Source organism: Nothobranchius furzeri, chromosome 1 (genome assembly GCF_043380555.1).
Source record: "Nothobranchius furzeri strain GRZ-AD chromosome 1, NfurGRZ-RIMD1, whole genome shotgun sequence".
NCBI classification, from domain to species: domain Eukaryota; kingdom Metazoa; phylum Chordata; class Actinopteri; order Cyprinodontiformes; family Nothobranchiidae; genus Nothobranchius; species Nothobranchius furzeri.
In genome coordinates this window covers 65,426,389-65,449,052 of record NC_091741.1, presented here as the reverse complement: position 1 = coordinate 65,449,052, position 22,664 = coordinate 65,426,389, and the positions used below count along the sequence as shown (strand labels likewise).

The 22,664-nt window shown below is 41.7% G+C and overlaps 2 protein-coding genes across 2 annotated transcripts in view; both read right to left on the bottom strand.

The window, feature by feature from the left end:
- The window catches only part of canx (calnexin), a 31,597-nt gene extending 26,595 nt beyond the window's left edge, over positions 1–5,002 (bottom strand). Inside the window, exon 1 of the mRNA XM_015952248.3 lies at positions 4,889–5,002. The gene's annotated coding sequence lies outside the window, so the exon portion shown is untranslated. The remainder of the gene's footprint in view (positions 1–4,888) is intronic.
- A 1,334-nt stretch (positions 5,003–6,336) lies between these two features.
- Positions 6,337–22,664, bottom strand: part of LOC107380872 (alpha-1,3-mannosyl-glycoprotein 4-beta-N-acetylglucosaminyltransferase B) — a 53,857-nt gene continuing 37,529 nt past the window's right edge. The window contains exons 9-15 of the mRNA XM_070554725.1: positions 19,961–20,091; positions 19,663–19,770; positions 16,542–16,735; positions 16,388–16,466; positions 12,664–12,751; positions 10,416–10,528; positions 6,337–9,233 (exon numbers count right to left, since the gene is read on the bottom strand). Of these exons, the coding sequence (XP_070410826.1) occupies positions 9,210–9,233; positions 10,416–10,528; positions 12,664–12,751; positions 16,388–16,466; positions 16,542–16,735; positions 19,663–19,770; positions 19,961–20,091 (737 nt within the window). The 3' untranslated portion in view covers positions 6,337–9,209. The remainder of the gene's footprint in view (positions 9,234–10,415; positions 10,529–12,663; positions 12,752–16,387; positions 16,467–16,541; positions 16,736–19,662; positions 19,771–19,960; positions 20,092–22,664) is intronic.

Below are 22,664 nucleotides of genomic sequence, written 5' to 3'. Positions count from 1 at the left end.
AGGAGTTTGTAAATAGAGGAGGAATCTGTTTATCCTCTAGTTCGCCCTCTTCTTCCCCTTCACCAACATCTCCGCCAAATACCCTTCCTTTTTGCACACGAGCCAAACTCCCCAGGAAGGGTTGTAACACCACTCGCCTCACGCACATACCGTAAATCTTCTAATATTAGCCTGTATTTAATTAACTGCCGGGTATCATATTTTGGCCGGTGTCGGGAGTTGGCAGAGGTGAATAATGGCCGGTTTCTTATCGTGGCCGGGTGAAATGTGGTAACAAGCAAGTACGGGGGGCGGTTGTGTCATCCGTCTCACTTTTGATTTGCCAGTGATAGACTGCGAGGGTAACTTTAACCGTGCGGAGACGAAGAGGAGGCGAAAATTTCATATCAAGTTCAAAGAGAACGTGCGCTACAGAACACTGGGGAGCAATAGGGGTTGTATGAACTAGTCGACTTCTCTATAGTGACTTTTTATGCCTGTCATCGACTAGTCGCTGTCACGAGATAATGACCGGCAAGATGCAGTCCACGGAAAAGACAGCTGCCTGCTGTCAACAGGTGACAGGTTCCTGCACGTCGGGAGGCAGCGCGCTGTGCCAGAGCGTCGGTACTGACACCCGCCGTAAAACGGACATTTAACCAAATTGTGACGTTTACCCTCTTGCAATTTAACATTCCCCTCACCCCCATCCTAACCTTAACCGTTGACGCGCTCCAGACATCGGCGTCCTGAGCACGGCCACAGTAACGTTATCAAATCCAGTGTCGCCATCTCAAAAACTAATTTAACACGCGATCGTTCATGTTGGATCATTTCCTTTTATGTTTTCTGTCTTTTATTTGTGCCTGATGCGTTTCGCTGCTGTGGATCGGGGGCATCACCTGCTTTGTCCTCCGGTGACGCACCTAACTGATGTGGCCGGCAAGCAGCGAGCACTCTGCTGTTTTTGCGGTCGGTAGATCTTTGAGAACTGCAGTTCAAAGGTAACTCATAAGGTGAATATATATGAACCCAGATAGCAGTTTCTCTTTAGGATTGAGAGGAGATGCAGGAAGATAAACAGGCAGGACAGAAAAATAGTCAAATAAAAACAAGTTTGTTTTTGTACCTGGTGGTTGCAACAAACAGACACCATTGAAGGTAATCAGAAGTGAGGAACAGAAAATGAAATAATTATTTTAATGTTTAGAGTAGCAGGAACTCTAGGCTGCAGGTGCATCAGTGAGTTTGCGGCCGCTGCGCAGGGGGAGGGGGGAGAGGGCTGAAGCAGAAACTACCGTTGTTAAAAGAAACGTGTTTAACTTTGAAAATGTGGGCGCAATTTTAACTGTCAAAAACTCCAGCGAACCATTAGTTCATTTTGCTCAAATAGAAATTGAGGCCTGCCTCTAATTCTGGCCCTCCTTCCAATAAAGGCCTGGAGCGTGATGAGCTTGAGTCAAATACAGGCCCGGGCCTGTATTAGAGGATTTACGGTAAGTGACCAAAACAAAGCAGCATGGAGACACTCCGTCTCCAACCACCTCTCAGGCAGCAGCCTGCACTCCCAAGTTCTACATGTCACCAGAACATAACCAACTGCAACACAATAAAAGCAGTGTTATACAAAATGGAAGGTCTGTAGTGTTTATTCTCTTACAGTAACAATTTATCAATTTTTTGGAGGAATTTATTTTAGATTTTCTTGTTTTTATTAATTGTGCAATAAAAAATAATCACTAGATTAATCGTCTAAAAAAGTCATTAGAATAGTCGACTATTCGATAAAATAATCGTCAGAATAATAGTTTTAAAAATAATTGTTTACCCCCAGCCCTAAAAAATAAGAAACCCTAGTGTCTCTGACTGCATAGTTAAAGGATGTCATAAGATCCTTTAGGTGCAGCAGATGGACGTGGAGATGGGTTTTCTTCCACAAGCGCTCAATTTTTTTGCACTGGCGCTTCAGGCTGTGAAGGCTGTCATTAAACCAGGAAGTAGGGTTCACTGCAGGAACTGATCTGGTTCTGACAGGACAGATGTTGTCCAGAATGGAGAGGCAGTGCTCGTCAAACTGAGAAGTTAAGGAATCTGGGTCGTTATCAGAAAAACAGGGTGGATCAAAAGCAGCAGAAAAATTGCTAGCTGTGCTCTCATTAAGAAAACGAGAACTAACCATAAGGCGAGCATGAGGTGGGGACGCAGAAACTGACAAGTTAAAGAAAATGCAATGGTGATCAGAAATATAAATGTCCTCAGGACGAATTTAAGCCCCATTCCCACCTGTACCGGGTCGGCCCGGGCCGGGTAGCATAGGTTGTTTACATATCTGGGTGGCCTGGAATTTTCCCGGGCCAACCAAGGCTCATTCTCGGCCCTCTTCCTGAGGGGTACTGCTTCAGGCCGACCAGGGCCAACACGCCCACTGCTGACAGCAAATTCACACCTTCCATTAGAGCAAGCCTCTGATTGGTGGGTAGAATCAGCCCATTCACACCTTCCATTAGAGCAAGCCTCTGATTGGTGGGTAGAATCAGCCCATTCACACCTTCCATTAGAGCAAGCCTCTGATTGGTGGGTAGAATCAGCCCACATGGGCTTAAGGCAAGGATGTGTGGAATCAACCGGGCCAGGCTGGGGCCGACTGGGGCTACCCGGCCCGGGCCGACCCGGTACAGGTGGGAATGGGGCTTTAGACTCAGGGTAAAAACAAGGTCTAGAGTGTGCTCCCTGGTGTGTGTAGGGCCAGAAACATGCTGGGTAAAGCTGGAGGAGTCCATGAGGCTGGAGAAGTTCATGGCAAAGTGATCAGAGGGATCATCAGCGTGGATGTTAAAGTCACCAACAATCACCAGTCTGGACAGCTTCACAGTGGAGGATAGAAAGTCACTAAACTCCTGAAGGAAAGAACGTTTGGACCAGGTGGCCGATAGTCCACAGCACAGTTACGCCCGTTTTTAATCAGCTGCAGTTCAAAGGAAGCAAAGTGACCAGAGGTTGTAGAGCTACATGGAAGATGGTCTCTGAAAACAACAGCTAGGCAGAGATGAGCAAATTTAGGTTGTAGGGCTGGGCGATATGACCTAAAATGAAGATCACGATATACTGAGTATTTCACCTCGAAAATGATAAATGGACGATAACTACAGGTATGCGCAGAAACAAAAGTTGTCCACTAAATGGGGCTGACACATGTATTACGTTGAGTTACATTTTTACATGACTCCAGGTGGTACAGCTTCTTAAAGGGACATGAATGTTGCCAACCTACACACATCTTTTCATTTTTTTTATTATCAAATTTATTGACATGGGAAAAATTCTCGATGAGTCAGAAAATCAATAATGATAAATTTACGATTTATTGCCCAGCCCTAATAGGAAATAAGAATATACTCATGATGAAATAATATAAAATGGCACGTAGCGTTGTAACTTATGAGTTCTTCTCTGGAGTAAGAGAACCAGAAGACTGTCCAGACACGCAATTTACACAAAAAAGCAAAAGCACACCAAAGTACTAGGGCATCCATCCGCAGCGCCATCTTGGTTAGACGCCAAAGTCTGATGATGCCTCGCACTATGAAACACATAATGTGACAAGAACACTTAGCGTTTTGTGTTATTCATCAACATTGGATTACTACTCACTCCACTATCAACAAATCTCATTATTACAACAAATAACCCAGAGAATGAGACTTTAAGCCAAAGTCAGTAATAGATTTCATTTATCCAGTTGATATATATAAAACTATGATTAACATGAGGTTTCGATTTATTAGCATTAAAGTTGTTGCATAAATATGTCACATAGGGTCATTTAATTGCAGTTATAAACACTGAGTCACTACAATTCAAAGCTTTGGCTGTTTTATGATTGCAAATTAATAACAGCTACTTACCATACCTGAAAGCAAAATTTATGCCCATTTTAATTTGCCACTGTGATTGCAGGGCAGAAGACTCAAAAATCCCCTGAACTCATTTTAAACCACACAAATGATTAAAGACAAGCCTGTGCCGTATCGTATGGAAAATCAGTCTTAAAATAAGGAAATGCTGCAAATGAATGTGTTCATAAGACATTTTAAAGCCAAACCTTGAATTGTTGGCGTTCAAAAAAAATATGAATGGCCACCTTAAACATTAACAAGGAAATAGAGAAACTCGGGTTAAATACAACATTTAGTGCCTTAAAAGGAGTTTCACAAAACATGATTTGTATTATATAATTGTTATTATTATTATTATTATTATTATTATTACTTATGTTGTTGATGTTCTTCATTTTTCAGTGTATTTTCTCTTGCATCTGTAAAGGCTCAGATTAAATTAAATAAAGCCTGAAATTATTAGTTCTCCCGTCTTGATGCTAATTTGTATTCCTGAAGCCTCCATTTAAACACATGATCTAGACTATCATCTGTATACTTATTTACACTTCAGATTTTACTTCTTATACAGAGAAAGAGCTTTTCCAAGCAGAAAACCACTAAACCTAACCCACAGTCGACCTTAACCCTTAGCTTAGCCGCGTGACGGTGCTGCTAACCAATTGTAGCATCCAGTTACTTCTGATTGAAAACCTTTAAATTTATGAATTATCACCAGGTAAAAGGTGGTAGAAGTCGTGAGTCGGTTGTATTTTGAGGATATATAAAAGTCCTGAAGCAGGTTAGCATGCTGGCTGAGATCACCTGCGGTTAATTAGCCTCAGTTAGCCGCTCCGCTCGGTGGGGTTCTGACAGCAGCCTGAGACGCTTCATGCTCTCATTTTCACGGACTAAATGCCTCCGTCACGTAAACCTCAAACATGAATACATGAGAAACATTCCGAGTCTCCTTAAAACATTTATATTTATCGCCTTTTCATGCAAAAAGTGATATAAATCGCAATTATTCTCACCTGGAGCTCTTCGATGTGACCGCCTGGGAACCACTGAGGAGGGTCACGTGGGTCGTTGAAAGTTAAAGACTGCCTTTTTTTAACAGCGATTGGTCAGACGCTGTGTCCTTATTGCGTTTCCTGTCAACTGTCAGTTTTTGATTGGTTTCGGTAAGACCATGTGGGCCCGCCCACTTGGAGATGCACCTCGTGGACAGCGATGATTGGCCGAGCTGTCCCAGAATCTGCACGCTGATTGGCTGTAGTGAGATTTAGCACATGAAGTCGTCTGAGATTGAAACCAGATATTTTCAGATTTCATATTTTCAGTTTTTTTAACTTTATTGTTTCAAACCAAGTTTTATTTATACTGAATAGTTTATTTATAGACTTCATTAAATTTATAGACATTATGAAGACTTTGTTGTCCAGTATTTATATCACATTTTTTCTTATATTTAATCAGATAAAATATAAATAAAATTATATGTAAATTCATAGTGTGTAACTGGAGCCCTCACACGCCGTATTTCCACTGCAAAGTTTAGAATTGAAATTATATAAATGCTAAAATAAAAACTTAAATCTCAGATCAATTTCTTTTAAACAGAAAAATCATTTTTTTAATGATGAATGTTATTTTCTGTTTTATGTCTGGATGTTCATTCAGAGCAGATCATGTGTTCTTCTCGTGACCGACTGATCACCATCAAAAACAAAAAGCTGTTTAATTCCTTTCAGTCCCTCTGATGGGGTGGAACGCTCGGTTTAAACTTTTAGCTGAACAGATTAAATCTGCTTCTGCTCCCCAAAAGGTCCCAAGTGGCCTAGATCAAATGCTATCAGCAGTGGAACTGTGATCCTTCTGTTCATTTCATTATTACACTAAGTTACACATGTGTGGTGGAAAATGCTTTTAGAAAAAAATTAGTATTAATTTTTTTTACTTTTTCTAACCAAACTTTATATTTTAACCATCACTGGACAATTTTCTCGGAGGTACAATCATGTGATTCCTCACAAACACAACAAATTTTAAAAAATGTTAACATTTGATTTCAAAACATGACCCACTGGTTAGACCATCACTCTCCTCTGATCTTTGATTTATTAGTCTGTTTGGATCTTAAGGTTACAAAACAAATTATTACGCACCTTTAGTTTATTAAACTGGCCACATTTCATCAAAGCATTCTGCAGATTTTAGTACAAAGTGTAGCTTTTTACTAAGAGTGCTGCTTAGAACAAAAAGGATTTAAAGGAGAATTATCAGCATGAAAATCCAGAAGTTCTCATGAACTTGTCTAACAATGACTACCTTCTCCTGAAACTGTTCTGTTTATCCAGAATTAAAACTTCCTCGATCAATCACATGGGCTGTTTTTGCAGCAGGTGACTTATTAGTGATTTTTGATTAATTCCATCCAACCAACAAAAATGTTATTTAAAGAAAGCAGCAAAACACAAAGTTTAAATTTCTGTCTTTATTACAATCCACAGATTGAATAGAAGTTTAAATAGTTTATCTAAAGGGTACAAAAGACAGACACAAGGTGATAGTACTGTTTTCCAGTGCATCTTCCAAAGGAAATCAAATAAAGCTCAAGTTTCTGTTGTGTGTGTATCCCGACGCTCAGCTCAGTCAGCCTGGAGGAGATCAAATAGAAATGCTGAGAAACGTCTCAGAGGAAAAGTCCAGATAAATCGTTCCTTTGTCCAAACGGATTCATCAAACGATCACATTGATTACCGAGAGATGAAATTATATTTTATCACCCTTTTCTTCTCTTGTCACTGAACTCAAACACTCTACTGGATTATTGGTTTCTGAGTGAAACAACCGACGGGTCATAAAAATATGCAGAAAAATGGAAAAACCAAGAGTGTATTGGTCCGTTATGGAAATATTTACATAAAACAAGAACATTTCTAAGCAGCGAACCTTTTTTTTATTATTTATGACTGTTTATTTCTCTAAACTATATTTTAAATGAACAGCTCTTCGTGGTTCCCATGTAAAATTGAACAGAAACATCTGTCGGGAAGAAACCGAACAGATGTTTACAAAAGGAGTGGAGCAACATTTCACACAATCCCTGTTTATGTAGAATTATTGTTTTACTTTGGAAAACCACTTCCTGCTGGGGCTTCATGGTGGTGCACTGTCGCCTTGTAGAAAGTAGATCCCAGATGTGACCTATCTAGGTGTAGTTAGCATGTTCTCTGGGTGCGTGTATGTAGGGTTTTCTCCAGGTACTCCGGTTTCTGCCCACAGACCAAAAGCATGACCATCAGGTTGATTAGAGACTCCAGATCATCTCTAGGTGTGTGTGAGTGTGTGACTGACTGGTTATTTGCCTATATGTGTCCCTATGGTGGACTAGAGACCTGTCCAGGGTGTCCTCTGCCTATCGTCTGATAAATGCTGTAGCTGGACACCAGCTGCTGGTATCATGCATGTTTTAGTGGTTTCTCTGCTCCAACACACTAGATTCAGTGGTAGAATCACCTGTGTAGCAGCTCACCAGGCTCTGCAGAAGCCTGTTAATCACCTGCTGATTGAAATCAGGTGTGTTGAAGTGGGGTTAAAACTAAGACGTGCTGCATTGACTCCTTTGTTAGTTTCAAATGACTTCATTTTTTCACAAACTGTATAAATGAATGAAAATTTTAAGTAGTGAAGCATGAGATCCCATTTTCAGTCACTGTTGTGTTTTTGGAGGCTGAGCGTTTGAGGCGCGGAGCTGGAAGTCCCACCTACTCAAGTACACACAATCACATCCTTACATAACTAACCAACTAACTACATAACTGAGAGCAGCAAGGTAAGAACATCACGCATCAACATCTGTCAACACCTGGAAATATAATGAGGCATATGTTCATTTTCTAAGTGATGGATCCCAGTTGTTCAGTGGTGGAGCGTAAAACCTGTACTGGAACCAACCAGGGCGGTGCTTCAACTTTCACTTTACAGATGTTTATCAGGCATGAACATCCTGCTGGAGGAGGAGGACTGATATTTAGCTGCTGCTGCTGCTGGATTTTACAGTATTTATGTTTGTAAATAACCACATAATTCAATGTAAATAACTGTAAAAGGTCAAGCCGTCTGTGGTTTAAAGGTTTATTAAAACATCATGAACTGTTGGGTAATTTAAGCGGTTTTAGGATGAAAGCAACGTTCTTTGGTGTAAAAGCGGCTCTGATGTGTGATTTTTTTTGTTCATATCATTAACACAAAAACTGTTGAGATTTGAATAAAAAAACATATTTGATCAATTATTTCTCAGTATCCCAAAGCTGTGAGCGGTGGACCAGAAGTTAAATAATTCTATGTTGAATTGAAAATGTATTTTATGTTTTTTCCATATTCAGGATTTCTACTCACTAACCCGCCTCGGGTCTGTGCTGGTTTAAGTAACCCGGTTTAGAAAGTTAACTTCCTTTTATCAACCAGTCAGCAAGACTAAATATAAACAGTTTGATGCATCACATCTGAAGGCACCTATGTCTGATCATAGAAGGAACAGTTTATCAGAAACTTTCTGTCCTCTGAGACGGGAGGCCAAGCAAATCTCTGACTGGAAGACAAGGTCCTGATGGACAACTGTCTCTGGTGGACAGCAGTCTGATGGACAACTGTCTCTGTAGAAAACACAGAATGGACTCAAAGAGAATGAGGGTTTTAGCACTGGGCAGAACAGCATCAGAGGGTCCTGTGGGTTTGGACTCAGACTGAAGTCCAGGGAGTCCTGTGGACTCACAGGAGTCATCAAGGCCTCAGTTTCCTTCAAATGGATTCACTAAATTCCCCAGAGAAGAAGAACCAGCTGTCTTCATCAGTAGTTTCAAGCTACAACAATGTCAGTGGAATCGAGGCTGCAGCAAAGGATTCTGGGTACCGGTGGATGCTACATGTGACACATATTTGTTCTGTAATCGTTAAGGCAACTTGTTAACTTATGAGGGAGAGCATGAACCTGAAGCACCAAGACACACTGGAGGGAAGGACGGGACACCGAGTTCATCTGTCCAGACACAGGGGGTGGGGAGGGGGGGCAGGAGGTCCTTCTGCAGACAGGGAGAAGCAGGTTGATCTTCAGAAGCAGCTTCCAGTGTTTTCACTCCGTATGTACAGGTTCTAATTACTGCTTCGTCAGTTCAGGCCCAGAAGTTTCTCTCTCACTGGCTTCAGTCTGAGCTGCTCGGCCCTGCAGCGGCGAGGCCCGGCCACACGGCGGCGCTGGCGAACCGCTCAGAGGTTCTGGACTGGAGGCAGCTGACCAGCCTGCTCTCAGCTGGGCTCAGGAATCACCGAGGGAGGGGGGAGGGCAGAGCTTCACTCTGCTTTCTTTATGAAGATCTAGGAGCAAGAAGAGATGCAGGGTGAGGAAGAGGAGACGTGTGTGTGTGTGTGTGTGTGTGTGTGTGTGTGTGTGTGTGTGTGTGTGTGTGTGTGTGTGTGTGTGTGTGTGTGTGTGTGTGAGAGAGAGAGAGAGAGAGAGAGTGTGAGAGAGTGTGTGTGTGTGTGAGAGAGAGAGAGAGAGAGAGAGAGAGAGAGAGAGAGAGAGAGAGAGAGAGAGAGAGAGAGAGAGAGAGAGAGAGAGAGAGAGAGAAAGTACTGGTGTAAACATCAAAGTGGGAACCAAAACAAGTTTTTACCTAAACTGAGGACATTTTGCTGGTCCAATGGGACAATGTTACAGAGCACTACTGGTTAGTTTTAATGGTATGGTGTAGTTAAGTTTTAGTTAAGGTTAGGGTTAGGAGTAGACTAGTTATGGTTAGAGTTAGGGTTAGGCAAAACCTAGTCACTAAATTGAATGGAAGTCAATGACGGTCCTCACAACGAATGCTAGACTAGCGTGCGTGTGTGTGTGTGTGTGTGTGTGTGTGTGTGTGTGTGAGAGAGAGAGAGAGAGAGAGAGAGAGAGAGAGAGAGAGAGAGAGAGAGAGAGAGAGAGAGAGAGAGAGAGAGAGAGAGAGAGAGAGAGAGAGAGAGAGAGAGAGAGAGAGAGGGAGGGAGAGAGAGAGACATATGGGTGCACCTGAACACTGGATTTATTTAGTTACATTCAATATAATTTCAATAATAGTAAATAAATGTGCCATTTGATTTTAAAAAAAAAGCTCCTGGAAAATACTTGGAAATACAAAATAAAGGCCCAAATAACAGCCTACAAAATAAAAGCCCCTGGCCAAACTAAACGTGCTTTTGTAAACTTTTAAAGTGATAAAAAGCTGCAGGAGGAAAATGAGCTTGGTTTTGTTGATCTGCAACACAAGTTCTGAACTTCAGCTCATGGAGACAATCAGCAGGAGAAACACGTTGGCTCTGTTGGACCCCCTTAAACATCCACAAGACCCCTAAAACTTGATTCTATTCATGATGCATGAAAGGAATGTCAGAAATGTTCTCAATCTTCCTCAAACCTTCGGCAGAGCCTCTGAAATCCTCAGAAACCGGAGCTGAAACCTTGTTGGTGTTCTCTGAAAGTACAGCCAGTCCATCTGTAAACCTTCTTCAGCTGTCAGCAGGACTCACCTCACTGAGGATCACCCAAACTGGTGAGTCCGTCACCACGGAGAGGCGCATGGCCTCCAGCGGTCCAAAGGAAGGGTCCACCTCCCCCTCAGCTATCCCACTCTGGAACTTACCTAAAGCACACATGGATCAATAAATCAGCAAAGACACAAAGCTGCCCCATCGATCAGAACGCGCTCTGTCTGTCACACTCTAATTCATCATCCTCATTATTATTATTATTATTTATGTTATTATTAAAACCATTGCATGCACGGGAAGAACTTGCTAGCTCTGCACAGAAAGGCCACAGTCGGGACTTGAACCTGCAACCTTCTTGCTGTGTAACCAATTATACGCCATCATGCAGCTTCAGTTTGAAAGTCATGTTTATGAAATATAAAAACAGAAATGGTCTGTATTTGTAATGCGCCTTCTAGGGTGCTTTACAACACAATCAGCCATTCACCCATTCACACACACATTCACACGCTGGCGGGGATGAGCTACGATGTGGCTACAGCTGCCCTGGGGTGCTCTGACAGAGGCAAGCCCGCCGCGCACAGGCGCCACCAATACCTCTGACCCCCACTAGCAGGCAAGGCAGGTTAAGTGTCTTGCCCAAAGACACAACAGCAGCAGTCTCTAGCAGGAGCTGGGATTGACCCTGCGACCCTGCAACCCTCCGATTACTGGACAACCCGCTCCACCTCCTGAGCTACTGCTGCCCATAATCAGTATGACTTTAAACATCATAATTATGACTCAGTCTAACAAACTTCTGGTTACATTTGAAGACATCAATGGGAAGTGCAAATATATAATTATAAATTTCATAAGAACCAAATCAAGAGTTTTCGCCGAGCTCAAAATCAGCTTTTTTGTTGAGACTCGGCTCTAACAGATGATCTGAAATCAGCTGATGGCTCCAGGAGGATTAAAGAACCACGAGTTCAGTTTGGTGTGTTTTTAAAGGGATTTGTGGCTAAATATTTATTATTCATGTCATGATGGAACCTGCAGTAATTAAGGGATTGGTCGTCCTTCTGGGCAGTTTTATGGGTCATTAAGACCCATTACTTTTATCCATTAGGTGACCCCTGCAGTTTCTCCTCCATCGGGACCGGACCGGCGTCTTATTTCAGAGGCACCTCAGCAGCACCATAATCCCTGTGAGGATTTATCTGCTGGGATTACGGATCCAGCTGTGGTGCTTCCAGGTACAGATGTAATCCCACAGAGCATCACCAGAAAGCAGCAGGACTTAAAGGGCTTCCACTCAGAATCCAGCTGCACAAAACAGCTGGAACATAAAAACTCAACCCACTCTGCAGGTTCACTGTCAAAGACAGATGCATGCTGGGAACATCAGGGTAGAAAACGCTACCATGTGACACAGAAACTATGATATCCGTTTTTAAAGTCTGATTAGAGGAAGGAACAGAACTTTGATCTCTGAGAGGACAGAGGGAGGAGAAAGAGAGGACACAGAGGGGGAACAAAGGGAGGACAATGATAGGACAGAGGCAGAGCTGATCCGTCCTCCCTGCATTGTCCTCCTCCTCCTGTCCATCCAGACTTCACTCCCTAAATCTTTTCTCCTCCTTTGTCCAGGCTGCTGTCTGTCCCGACCTCCCTTTGTCTGTCCCTGTCTCTCCTCTCTTTCCGTCCCTAATCTGATCAGACCTCCTCCACTTCATGACCGTAAACGAACATAAATTTAAAAACAAAGTTTGTCACCACCAGGCCTCATCACCAGACCATAATAATATGAAACAAGGTGATTTTGTTTTCTAGAAAACACTGAATTAATTCACATGAATTATCATTGTTTTTGTTTAACTCTTAGTTCACAGACCCACTTAAAAAAGATAAAAACAGTTTTTAAACTAAAACTTCAAACATGAATAATCCTTCCTGGAGACAGTGACATCACCTGCTGACATCATCTCCTGTGGAGAGACGATGGGTTTAGAGATGAATCTTTACAGAAACTTTCTGTTCAGAATGACTCAGCCATCTGCGGCAGCCTTCTTGAAACATGTTAACATGTTTATGAGTGTTTGCATGCACAGATCAGCGCTGATTAGACGTCAGAGGGGCTTTTGTTTTATTTCCTGTTGGTGACGGAGGTCCCTCCCTCGCAGATGAGGAAGGATGTCTGTCTGATGAACCTTTACTAACACCTGAACCTGCTGCCAGGAGACCCAGCTGCTTTCAACTCCAGCACATTCAGGAACATCATGGGATCTGCTGAGTCAGGACTCACCGATCCTGATGAATCCATCGTCGGTCCGATGGTACTTTGGTGTTTTCTCCCTCCCTTCAGTCAAGGCCTCTTTCTCTGCCTGGATGTTCTGGAGAGCACAGACAGGGCCCGAATCATTCACGCGTTCTAGCCAGAACTAAAATATTAAACAATGTTTCATCACCTGCCCGTCCCTTTTGATTTTTCGTTTAGATCAAAAGTTTGTGCAGCAGAGTCCCAGAGAGACGTTTCATTCCCCGACCCTCAGCTTTCATCTCTGTTTTCATAAAAACCTGACACCGGTTGGATTTGATGCATTCAGCCCACAGAGCCACATCAAGCCCATGGTCCACCTCACTCCGTGCTCTCGGTCAGCTTCACCATGGTAACAGCCTCCCTCCTTGCTCCTCTCTCCAACCCACTACTTCCTTTAAGTGCTGGTTGATTTTTCTCTCTTTTTCTGCTTAGCTGATCTCAACATGAGTTCCTCTTCCTCGTCTCCTTGGCGTCTGTTGGCAACCTGCTGAGACTCTCAGCTTTAATCAGCCTTCATCTCTCAGAGGAGAAACGGGCACAGATCCATCACTCAGCCTCCACAGATACCAAACAGAAACGGAGCTCAGGCATGAGAAAAAAAAGGGAACGGGCTCCAAAAACCACTAAAATAGCTTTAATAAAGCAACAGGCTCTGTTTAAAGTAAAGTAGACCTGTCAGGAAAAACACACCCGATGATGCTGTCAGATGTGGAAAGTTGTTGACCCAGGTTTAATTATCTAATGTTTTTCTAGAGATGCACTGGTTCTTGTTCAGCTCTGACCTTTTGGTTCTGATTCATCCCAGATCCACAAAGCTAACTTTTCCACGTGCTTGTGTGAATGAGCACGAAGTGGTGAGTTTAGAGACGAGGCTGATGATGATGATGCTGATGCCTGTGTAAAGGATGGGTCGTTTACATCTTACTTATGAACCATAAAATGTGAGATTCCATAGAAATATGAAATATCAATCTGATGGATCTTTGACTATTTTAACCAGAAAATCCAAACTCCAAGCATTCCAAGACTAGTTTGGTCGGCACCGCTGCTTTTCTACCGGCTTCGGTACCAAGGAGGGTCCAAGAGGACCTCGGCATTCCGGATCTGACGTAGGCTTCCCCTGGGTACGTAGACCAACAGATGGCGTTTCATGTGTGTTATAAATCTCCTACTAAAGTTTAGAGCGAAACATTCACTCCCACTCTGAACTAAATGCTTCTCAGGATCTGCTGGTTCTGAATAACATTCCACCCACACACACACCATCATCATTCATCACGTCTCAATCCACCTTAGTTCATCAGTACACAGAGTGTTTAAAGTTAGTCTTGTTTAAATTGTGTAGAAATAAATTTCTTAACTATTTTAAACCTGACTCAGTCTTTCCTTGGAGTTAATACGAAGTGTCGCTTAATCCCTGCAATAAAAAGTTCTGATCTTCTGGTTAAAATAGTCAAAGATCCATCAGATTGATATTTCATATTTCTATGGAATCTCACATTTTATGGTTCATAAGTAAGATGTAAACGACCCATCCTTTAAATCGGTCAGTGGAGGCACCCAATAATGTTAATTGGCGTTACCATGGTGATGTCATCCAAAAATCACTCCAGATTTCAGAGCTTACTGAATCAATACGCTTTGACATAGAAATGTTGTTACAATTTTAAATGGATCACAAGATTTTAACATACTAAAGTAGCTTTTTGTGTCTTTCACTGTTGCGATATAATTTGCATAAGAAAACGCCAAAAACTATTTAAGAAAATGAACAGAAAAGCCATAAAACCGAATGTAAACAGGTACTGCTGTTCCTGATTCAACACACTTTGACCTAGAAACGTCACTAAAACTTTAAATGAGACATAGAAGTTGGACTCCAGCTAATTCACGCAGCTTTTTACTACATTTTATCCTGGAGATGAAATTCGCCACAAACTATGCAACAAACAATTACAGAACCTTCTAGTAATTTTTCTGCTGCTTGGCAGTGGCATGTAAAATAAATCTGATGTTTCAGATTGGCTGATCACCGCTTAGCCCAATCACACTGATTATCAGCATTATTTCTGGTGCATTTCAGTTATTTGTTGGATATTTCCTGCTTTAACACGAGCTGCATGTACACAATAACAGAACAAGTTAAATCTTTAAGCTGAGATTTTATTCATCAGATTTAAAATTTTAAGTCCTCGAGAAAATGTAAAAGCTATAAAACATTAAATTAGAGCTTTTAAGTTGGAGCATAAAAAATGGGGGGGGGGGGGGGGGGAGTCAAACTGGTGTAGATGCAATTTCCTGCATTCTGGTGCATTTACACAGGTTGTTAAATGCCTAAACCTTAACTCAGTAACTATTTATTCACCACAAACCTCCAGCTGATTAATGCATAAAATACTAAAACACTAAAAAATAGAAACTTTATAAAATGTTGATTGTGTGTTTATTTTATTCTTGTTGATAACAATAATACAAGCAGGTGGCTTTGGACTAAAATTTCATTTAATGAATCATTTTAACATTTAATTAACAACCACGCCTCTTTGTTGTATTCCTATTTTACACAAAGCAATAGTTTATCCCAGTACAAAAAGTATTATTACTTGTCAAAATACGGATGTCAGCAGGTATTTTGTTAGTAGTAGAAATTGTGTGTAAGGATATCCAACAGCTGCACCGATCTGAGACAAACACAAATCCTTAAAAAAAACTAAGCAACATTTATTGGGCAGACTGTATTCCAGATATCTATGAATCTGTTGTTCCAAGTAAATTTTTATATTCCAGATATCCATAATAACATTCTTACTATCCACACCAAACACTTCAGATGTTGGACAAATTATGTCACATTGTCCATTTGTGTGTTTTGGGTTTGCAGCACAAGCCTGGAGTGCTGACATGAAAATAGTTCTAGTTTAAATGTAAGTTCAGATATTAACTAAAATTACTGATTGCTGGATGTTTTCTTCATTTTACTAACAATATTATATAATTATAGGTATTTAATATAGGTGTGACAGAATTCAGTTTAGCTATTGTGTTTATCTGGAACATTAGTTTTACTAAGAACAAAAGATTGGATCAGAACCACTGAACCAGTCTGACTAATAAATGTTTAAACAGCCAGAGAGCCTAGCTGATGAATAACACTGACTAGCCAGCTAACTCCACTAAAACCTGTCCTGTGGGACTTTTGGAACTTACTTCATGATTCTTTGTGAGAAATCTTCTGATGTCCATGTCTGTGGGGGATCAGACATGTGGGATAGTGACTTCTCCAGCTTCAACAAGCCTGCACTGAGGTTTCACTTCGGTTCAGTCTTTTTTTTTTTTTTAACTTTACCGACAACCTCGGTCTACATGTGTGTGTGCACCAGAGCAAGGCAACCAGGAAAACATAGATTGAGATTCAGCTGGCTGAGTAATTTCTACTGAATCAAGTGGAATGGATGTCTTTAAGAACGATCAAAAGAGTGCAAGGTGGACTAAATGTGGGGGGAACCAAATGCGTCATTTTAAAAAGTGTGTGTGTGGTGAGGGGGGGCTCCCCCCTCTGACATAATGGTCCCAACGCCTACGGTTTATGTAACGATTCTGCCCCAGAAGTTAAAAACTCTTTTTGAAAAGATTTCTCTCCAGCTAAAGAAGCAGGGTTTTGTGTTTTAAAATGAATGTTCATGACACATGGAGCCTGGTCAGAACTCACGTCGAATGGCAGAACCTCCACCGATGTGTTGAATAGTTTGTCTCCTGGATGCTCGATGTTTCCGCTCCGAAAGAAAAACCTGAAACCAAGATGCAAACTGAGGTTTTATTTCTGAAAACCCCTCCTCCCCCTCGTTTTTTGCACTGGCTCTGACCTCTCGATGCGGACCGGCGTAAAGAACCGTATCCTGATGAAGTCCCCCGCTACCGGGGTGAAGGCCCAGAAGAAGTCCTCCCCTGCGTAGGCCTTCTCCAGGGTGAAGTGCTGGTATGTTTTCAGGCTGGTCGTGACCTCTGCCAGCGGGTTGGCATGACCTTTATGTAGCGTCTGCTTCCCAAAGTCCTTATCCTGGAAAACAGCAAGATCAGGCAGAAACTAGATCATCTAAATGTTCCAGTGGTACCAAATTCTCGGATCAGAGCAGAACCATCACATCTACTGGAGCAGAACCAAATTAAAGAAGCTTCTGAGGTTTAGGTCATAAATGATAAAACAGAAAGAAATGTTTCTCATCTGAGTGTTTCAGGATCCGGTCCTCTGCTGGAAGGAGATTTCTGAGGATCTGACCTTCAAAGAGACTTGGACAGCTTTCTGCAGCTGCTCCAGATGAATCAGAATCACTTTAGATGGTCTGAGAGGGTTCAGTCACAAAGGCGTAGTGAAAACATATGAACACGAGCTGATGTTTTGATAAAGTCTGACACATTTCTGTCAGGAACAATTCCTCTCCACTGATGCCTCCTCGCTGAGGCTTTCATCTAAACCCTGATCAGATCTGGTTCTGGATCCAGACCTGGCTACACTGGACAGTTCTGAGTGTGTTTCAGACACAGATGAAACACCAACAGTTCAGACTGGTGGAGTTCTTTACATCAACAGTCGCCGGTGCGATTTCTGCCAGTCTCCAACAGAGGAAGAGGTTTAGCTGCATTCCATAACGAATTTCTGTTCCCGTCACAGATGTTGTGTGACCTCTGCTCGCCACAGCTTCCCCTTCCTTTTCACAAAACCAAACCAGACTTCCTACAGAAACTGACTGACAGATAAGAACTGAGGTTCTGCTACATTTGGTCGTCTAACAGATTTCTGAGAGCAGAAAGAAAATGAGTAAAATGAGTCCATGCATGAGGAGTGAGCTGGGTTTGCGAGTCTGAGTCCTCTCCTGGAAGATCAGCAGCTTTCTGAAATGTGAATAATCTTCCTGTCAGTAGAACAATGGACTCTTAGTGACCTTTGACCACTCCCAAGTTGATGGCCAGCAACAGCTGCTTCTCTTAGGTCATTGCTGGTGTCTGTCCGTATTGTGTTTACACACACCTGTATGCTCCGGAGCAGCAAACCGACAAAACTCTGACCTCCCGTAGAAGCAAGCTGATTCTGTCCTCTGAGTTTTTCTTTACTTCTTCTGAGACCCAAAAACTAAATACTCAGTAATCAACAGACATGAAGGTTTTCAAAACTGTCTGTAAATAAATGATTATTACTAAATAAAAATTCAGATTCTGTTTGTTCTGGTTTGATGTCAGAATCGGTTCTGGTTTCCAGCAGCATTAGCCTCCAGGAGCTCCCTGTGGCTCCGTCTCCTCAGAGCTCCTCGACAGTTCGATCAATATCTAACTGATGAGCTCAGATTGCAGCAGCAGTCAGCTGGCTGGTATCTATCGCTGCTAACGGTGTAATCAGAGGCTTTAAGTGGAGCGCTGCTCGGAACCGCTCGGGTTCTCAATCTTCATCAGTGAGGGATGCTGCGCTGGAGCAAACCAGGACCTGAACCCACTAGACTGTGACACCACGAGAGAAAAGGATCCACAAGGCTTAGCAGAACCAGAACCTGTGATAATGAGAAAACATTGTACAAAACCCCAAGCTAAACTTATTTCATCTAAACATTTTTATTTTAAAGTATTTTCAATAAACAAGAGTTGTTTTAGTAGCCCTAAAAATATTTTATTTGAAACTTCTGAAAAAATACAGCTTTCACAAGGAAACCGCTTAAAAATCCAAACAGACCTTTCCTTTGACCTTGTCTTGGAAAGGGTTCTTCTCATTTAGAAAGACAAAACATTTTTAAATGTGGATTTAAGTGAGGTGGAGATGAAAGGAGGATGCTGTGATGGGTGAAAGGTTCTGGCTGGTTTTGGGTTTGATGGAGAGAAATCTTCTTCCTGATGGAAGCAGAATCAACACCTCGCAGGAGAAAACTAGATCATCAGTTCCACATCAACTATAAATGAAAATCAAATCACTTTTTATCTAATGTTCAATAATGCAATAAGCTGTGAAGTTATTCCAAATAGTTTGAAATGTGCTTTCATTTTAAACCTGCAGACAAACAGCTGATTATCTCTTCACTGATTTCTTAATCTCCCACCACCTTTTCAAATCAGGTCAGGAAAACAGCTCCAGCAGATGAAAAGAGGTCTGATTCCTTTATTTACTGACAGATTATCATTTCTTCCTATAATCCTATTCTTTGTTCTGTCAGATTTGTGTCAGCTGTGGATTATTCTCGGTTTACCAGCTTTGCATCGGCTTCATAACATCTATTAGGAATGTTTTTACCTGCCTGCACATTTTTTTCTTTATGTTCTTTTTGGATGTGAAACCACTCAGAAACCTTTACCTTCTGACGCGAAACTAAATGGAACCTGTCTAGATTTCTGAGTGTGAAGAGAGCACGTCGCTTCACCTCTGGCTTCATTCCATCAACTGTCAGAGTGAGTTTTATTCTCCTAGAACGACATTTTATTCTGCTTCTCCTCATTTAACCTGTTGTGTGTGCGCGCACACACACACACTTTAAGACATTTTAATCCCTATGAACATCAACATAATGGTTAAAAAATAAGATGAATGAGACAAACTGACCAGAAAAGACACACAACACAAGAGATGTAAGAAAATATTCATATGGCAGTGTATCGTGATATTTCTCCTGCAATATTATATCAGTATTCAAAAGCAGTAGTGTGCAGTGGGTTTTGTTTCCACCAATGAAATGTAAACCCCTCTATTACAGATCAGTATCCTCATGTCATGTTAAACATGTTACGAATCAGTTTGGACTGTTTAGTGAATTTTCCTACAATAAATTTAGTCTAAAAAAACTGCTAATATCATCTAGGTGAATGTAACCCATCATATCGTGATACGTATTGTATCTGCAGGATTTCACCGATACACATCCTTACCCAACACTAAGTTCAGATGAAAAACTCTATCGCCTTATATTTGGTGTTTTCATCTAGGTCAGAAGACAGAAAGATGAAGCTCACCTTAAGCTTCTGGATCTTTCCAGCTAAAGATGAGTGAGTCCCAACATGCTGGAAAAGTGATGGTTTGAAGCGGATCCTCAGGTTGGCCTTCTGACGGTCGCAGTGTTTCTAAAACAGACAAAAAAGGAAAACATCTGAAACATCCCTAAAGCCCGAAACTCTGAATAACTTCATTATTGGGTTCAAATCAAGTTATCTTCACAGAAACAGGAGATGCTGTTCCTGCAACCAGAGGAGTGTTTCTATATGTTAGGCAGAGCCGGATGAAAACATTTGCACAGTGAAAACAGCCACTCACAGCATCCTTTTCTGGGTTGCACACTTTGACCCACATGATGTGGTCCAGCAGCCAGTCAATGGGCTTGTCCTTATAGAACATCAGCATGAACTCCACGATGAGAGACAGGTCCAACGACTTGAACATCTTACCTAGGGGGACAAAACGCTTCCTGTTAAAAAGGAAACACCACCTCTGTCATGGGTGCGCAGGTGAGTGGAGCGGAGGTGAGGATCCAAACATGGGGAAGAAGGCAGGCAGGCACGTTTAGAGGGTTTTTTAATCAGGAACAAACGGGACACGAAAACAATGAACAGACAAGGAGTGGGGAGACAGGACAGGTTGTGACACCCTCTGGGATGAAAACACTCCCTGTTGGGCAGAAACACTTCCTGTTATCTCAGGTGAAACAGTTGTAGTTAAATTTTTGACAAAGCTGATTTAAATGTAGAAAAATGGAGAAAAATAAATTCGGTGATTAAAGGTGTCATTACAGAAAACATCAAACCAGTAAATCCAAAGTTTTTAATGATTAAATGGTCTTTCTTGTTCAACACTAAACCCAGTATCTCACTGGGCTTTTACTGGTGGAGACTCAAATTTGTAAAAATAAAATAAAATAAATAATTGTTTTTCTTCGTTCGGAGCGAAACTGAACCTTTTGTTCGATACTTTTGTGAAAAGTTTTAAAACTGGCGATTAACGTGGGGAGATGATGTAATCACAAAGTATGTAAATCTATACAAATTTAGAGTATCTCAAAAGTCAAAAGTTTTACTAAGTTTCAGATACCTTCAGACAGAAACTGAACTGCAACAGCTAGCAACAAGTTTCAAATCAGTCTAGAAGTTCTATGAAACCTCTTTGAGACCCTCCTCAATTTGGTGTCTGTGAGTGTTCTTCACGTAGTCTTCTGTGCTGCTCATAAGAGGCTCTGTTGTTGTTATGCGTGCCAAAAGAGCCTCTTTTTCCCAATACTCAGGCATTCTCACGATCTTATGTCAGATCCAGTATCAGTCCATTTAAATTAAAATTTCCTTTCATTCAATTCAAATGATATTTCCATTTAAATCCAATTCCATGGAATTATAATTCCAATTCCATTCAGTTCTATTTCAATTCCAGTTTCATTCAATTATATTTCTATTTCCATTCAATTCCATTCAGTTCTAAATTATTTTTAAATTCAATTCTAATTAATATCCCATTCAATTCAAATCTGTTTTGAATTGAATGGAAATAAGGTTCGTAACATCAGAACGAACCAACAAAGGATGGGAAATAAGGTCTGTTCCATTGCTAGGTGATGACACAGCCATCTCAAACACTTGACAAATAAAACAGTTTAGAGGGGAACTTTTGTATATTTCTTCTGTGTGTTTCTTCTGATGTTTAATAATTTAATAATAATTAAAATAAATGGAGAAGAAAGTGACACCACCATTGGCGGCTAGCTCTGATGAAGACTGCAGGAGTGATCGAAACTGACAGCAAGGTAAATAAACCTTTCCTAAAAAGAACCTAAAAATGCAAGTTTAGAGGGGAAAAATTACACAAGAAGGGAAATTCTACATTTACCAAGTCGTTTGTCGTTCTTAGAATAAAGATCTTTAGATTGAAAACTGATGTTTCTCCTTCAGTTTGAATGTTTTTACTAAACTCCATCATTCACTGAACATCTCTACCAGCTGATGTTCTCCAAATCATCTTTTATTCCTGCTTTTTTTCTCTGAAAACAAACCCAAACGCTTTCCCTTCAGTTCATTTAAACGGCCCGTGGATAAGCTCCGCCTCCCCTCTTGTCCTCATCTGGTTCTTCCTGATCCGTGCGGACGTGTTGGCCTCCAGAGTGCTGGATGTTCAGAGCCTCAGGAGAACTGCATGAACAAAAGCTGGAGCTAAACTTAGAAAATGTGTACAGCCTGCAGCAATCGTCTTCATCTGATTTAATCCAGTCAGTCAGCTGAACACCAATGAATCCATTACAGCAACCGCTCGCAGGGGACCTGGGGTCACCCAGCACCCGTAGGGTCCGAGCCAGGGACCGGGGGGGGGGGGGGGGGGGGGGGCTGTGATGCTCAGACAGACATCCAGCTGAGAGGTGAACATCTTGTTGCTCCAGGCTCTATGCTTTGATGCTCTGGTCCTCCATCTGTATTCACTGCAAGTGTCTGCCAACTTCAGCTTCCTCTCCATCATCCCTCCATCACATCTGATTTCAGAGCAGACCACTGACAGTGAGCAGCTCAACAAGCTGCCATCAGACTAGAAGAAAAACAGATTCACATCTGATCCCGAGTCTGTTTTAATCACCAGGACATATCTGCATTCACTTCCTGTTTCTGATCACTTCTAACTGAAGAAAAATCCTCACCATCCAGACCAAACACAATAAATGGGTGAATAAATGCGTCGGTGGCACAGAAACCTGGTGATGTTCACGTCAATGTAATCTGATTACTGTTTAACAGCTCTGGTGGTAAAGTGTGTGTCAGGTTTAATGGAAGCTTCGAGCATAGTAATATCTCATCTGTTCACATAAAAGGATCCATGATAACTGAAGGAGGGACCTTGTGACCTTGGATTAAAGACCAACAGGCAAAGGTCACACCAGGAGATGGGATACCACTAAGTATTACCGTTTCAGTGGCCTACTGGTAGAATGCCCACCCTGGCATTGGGAGGTCGGGGTTCAAATCCCGGTCATGTCAAACAAAAGACCCAA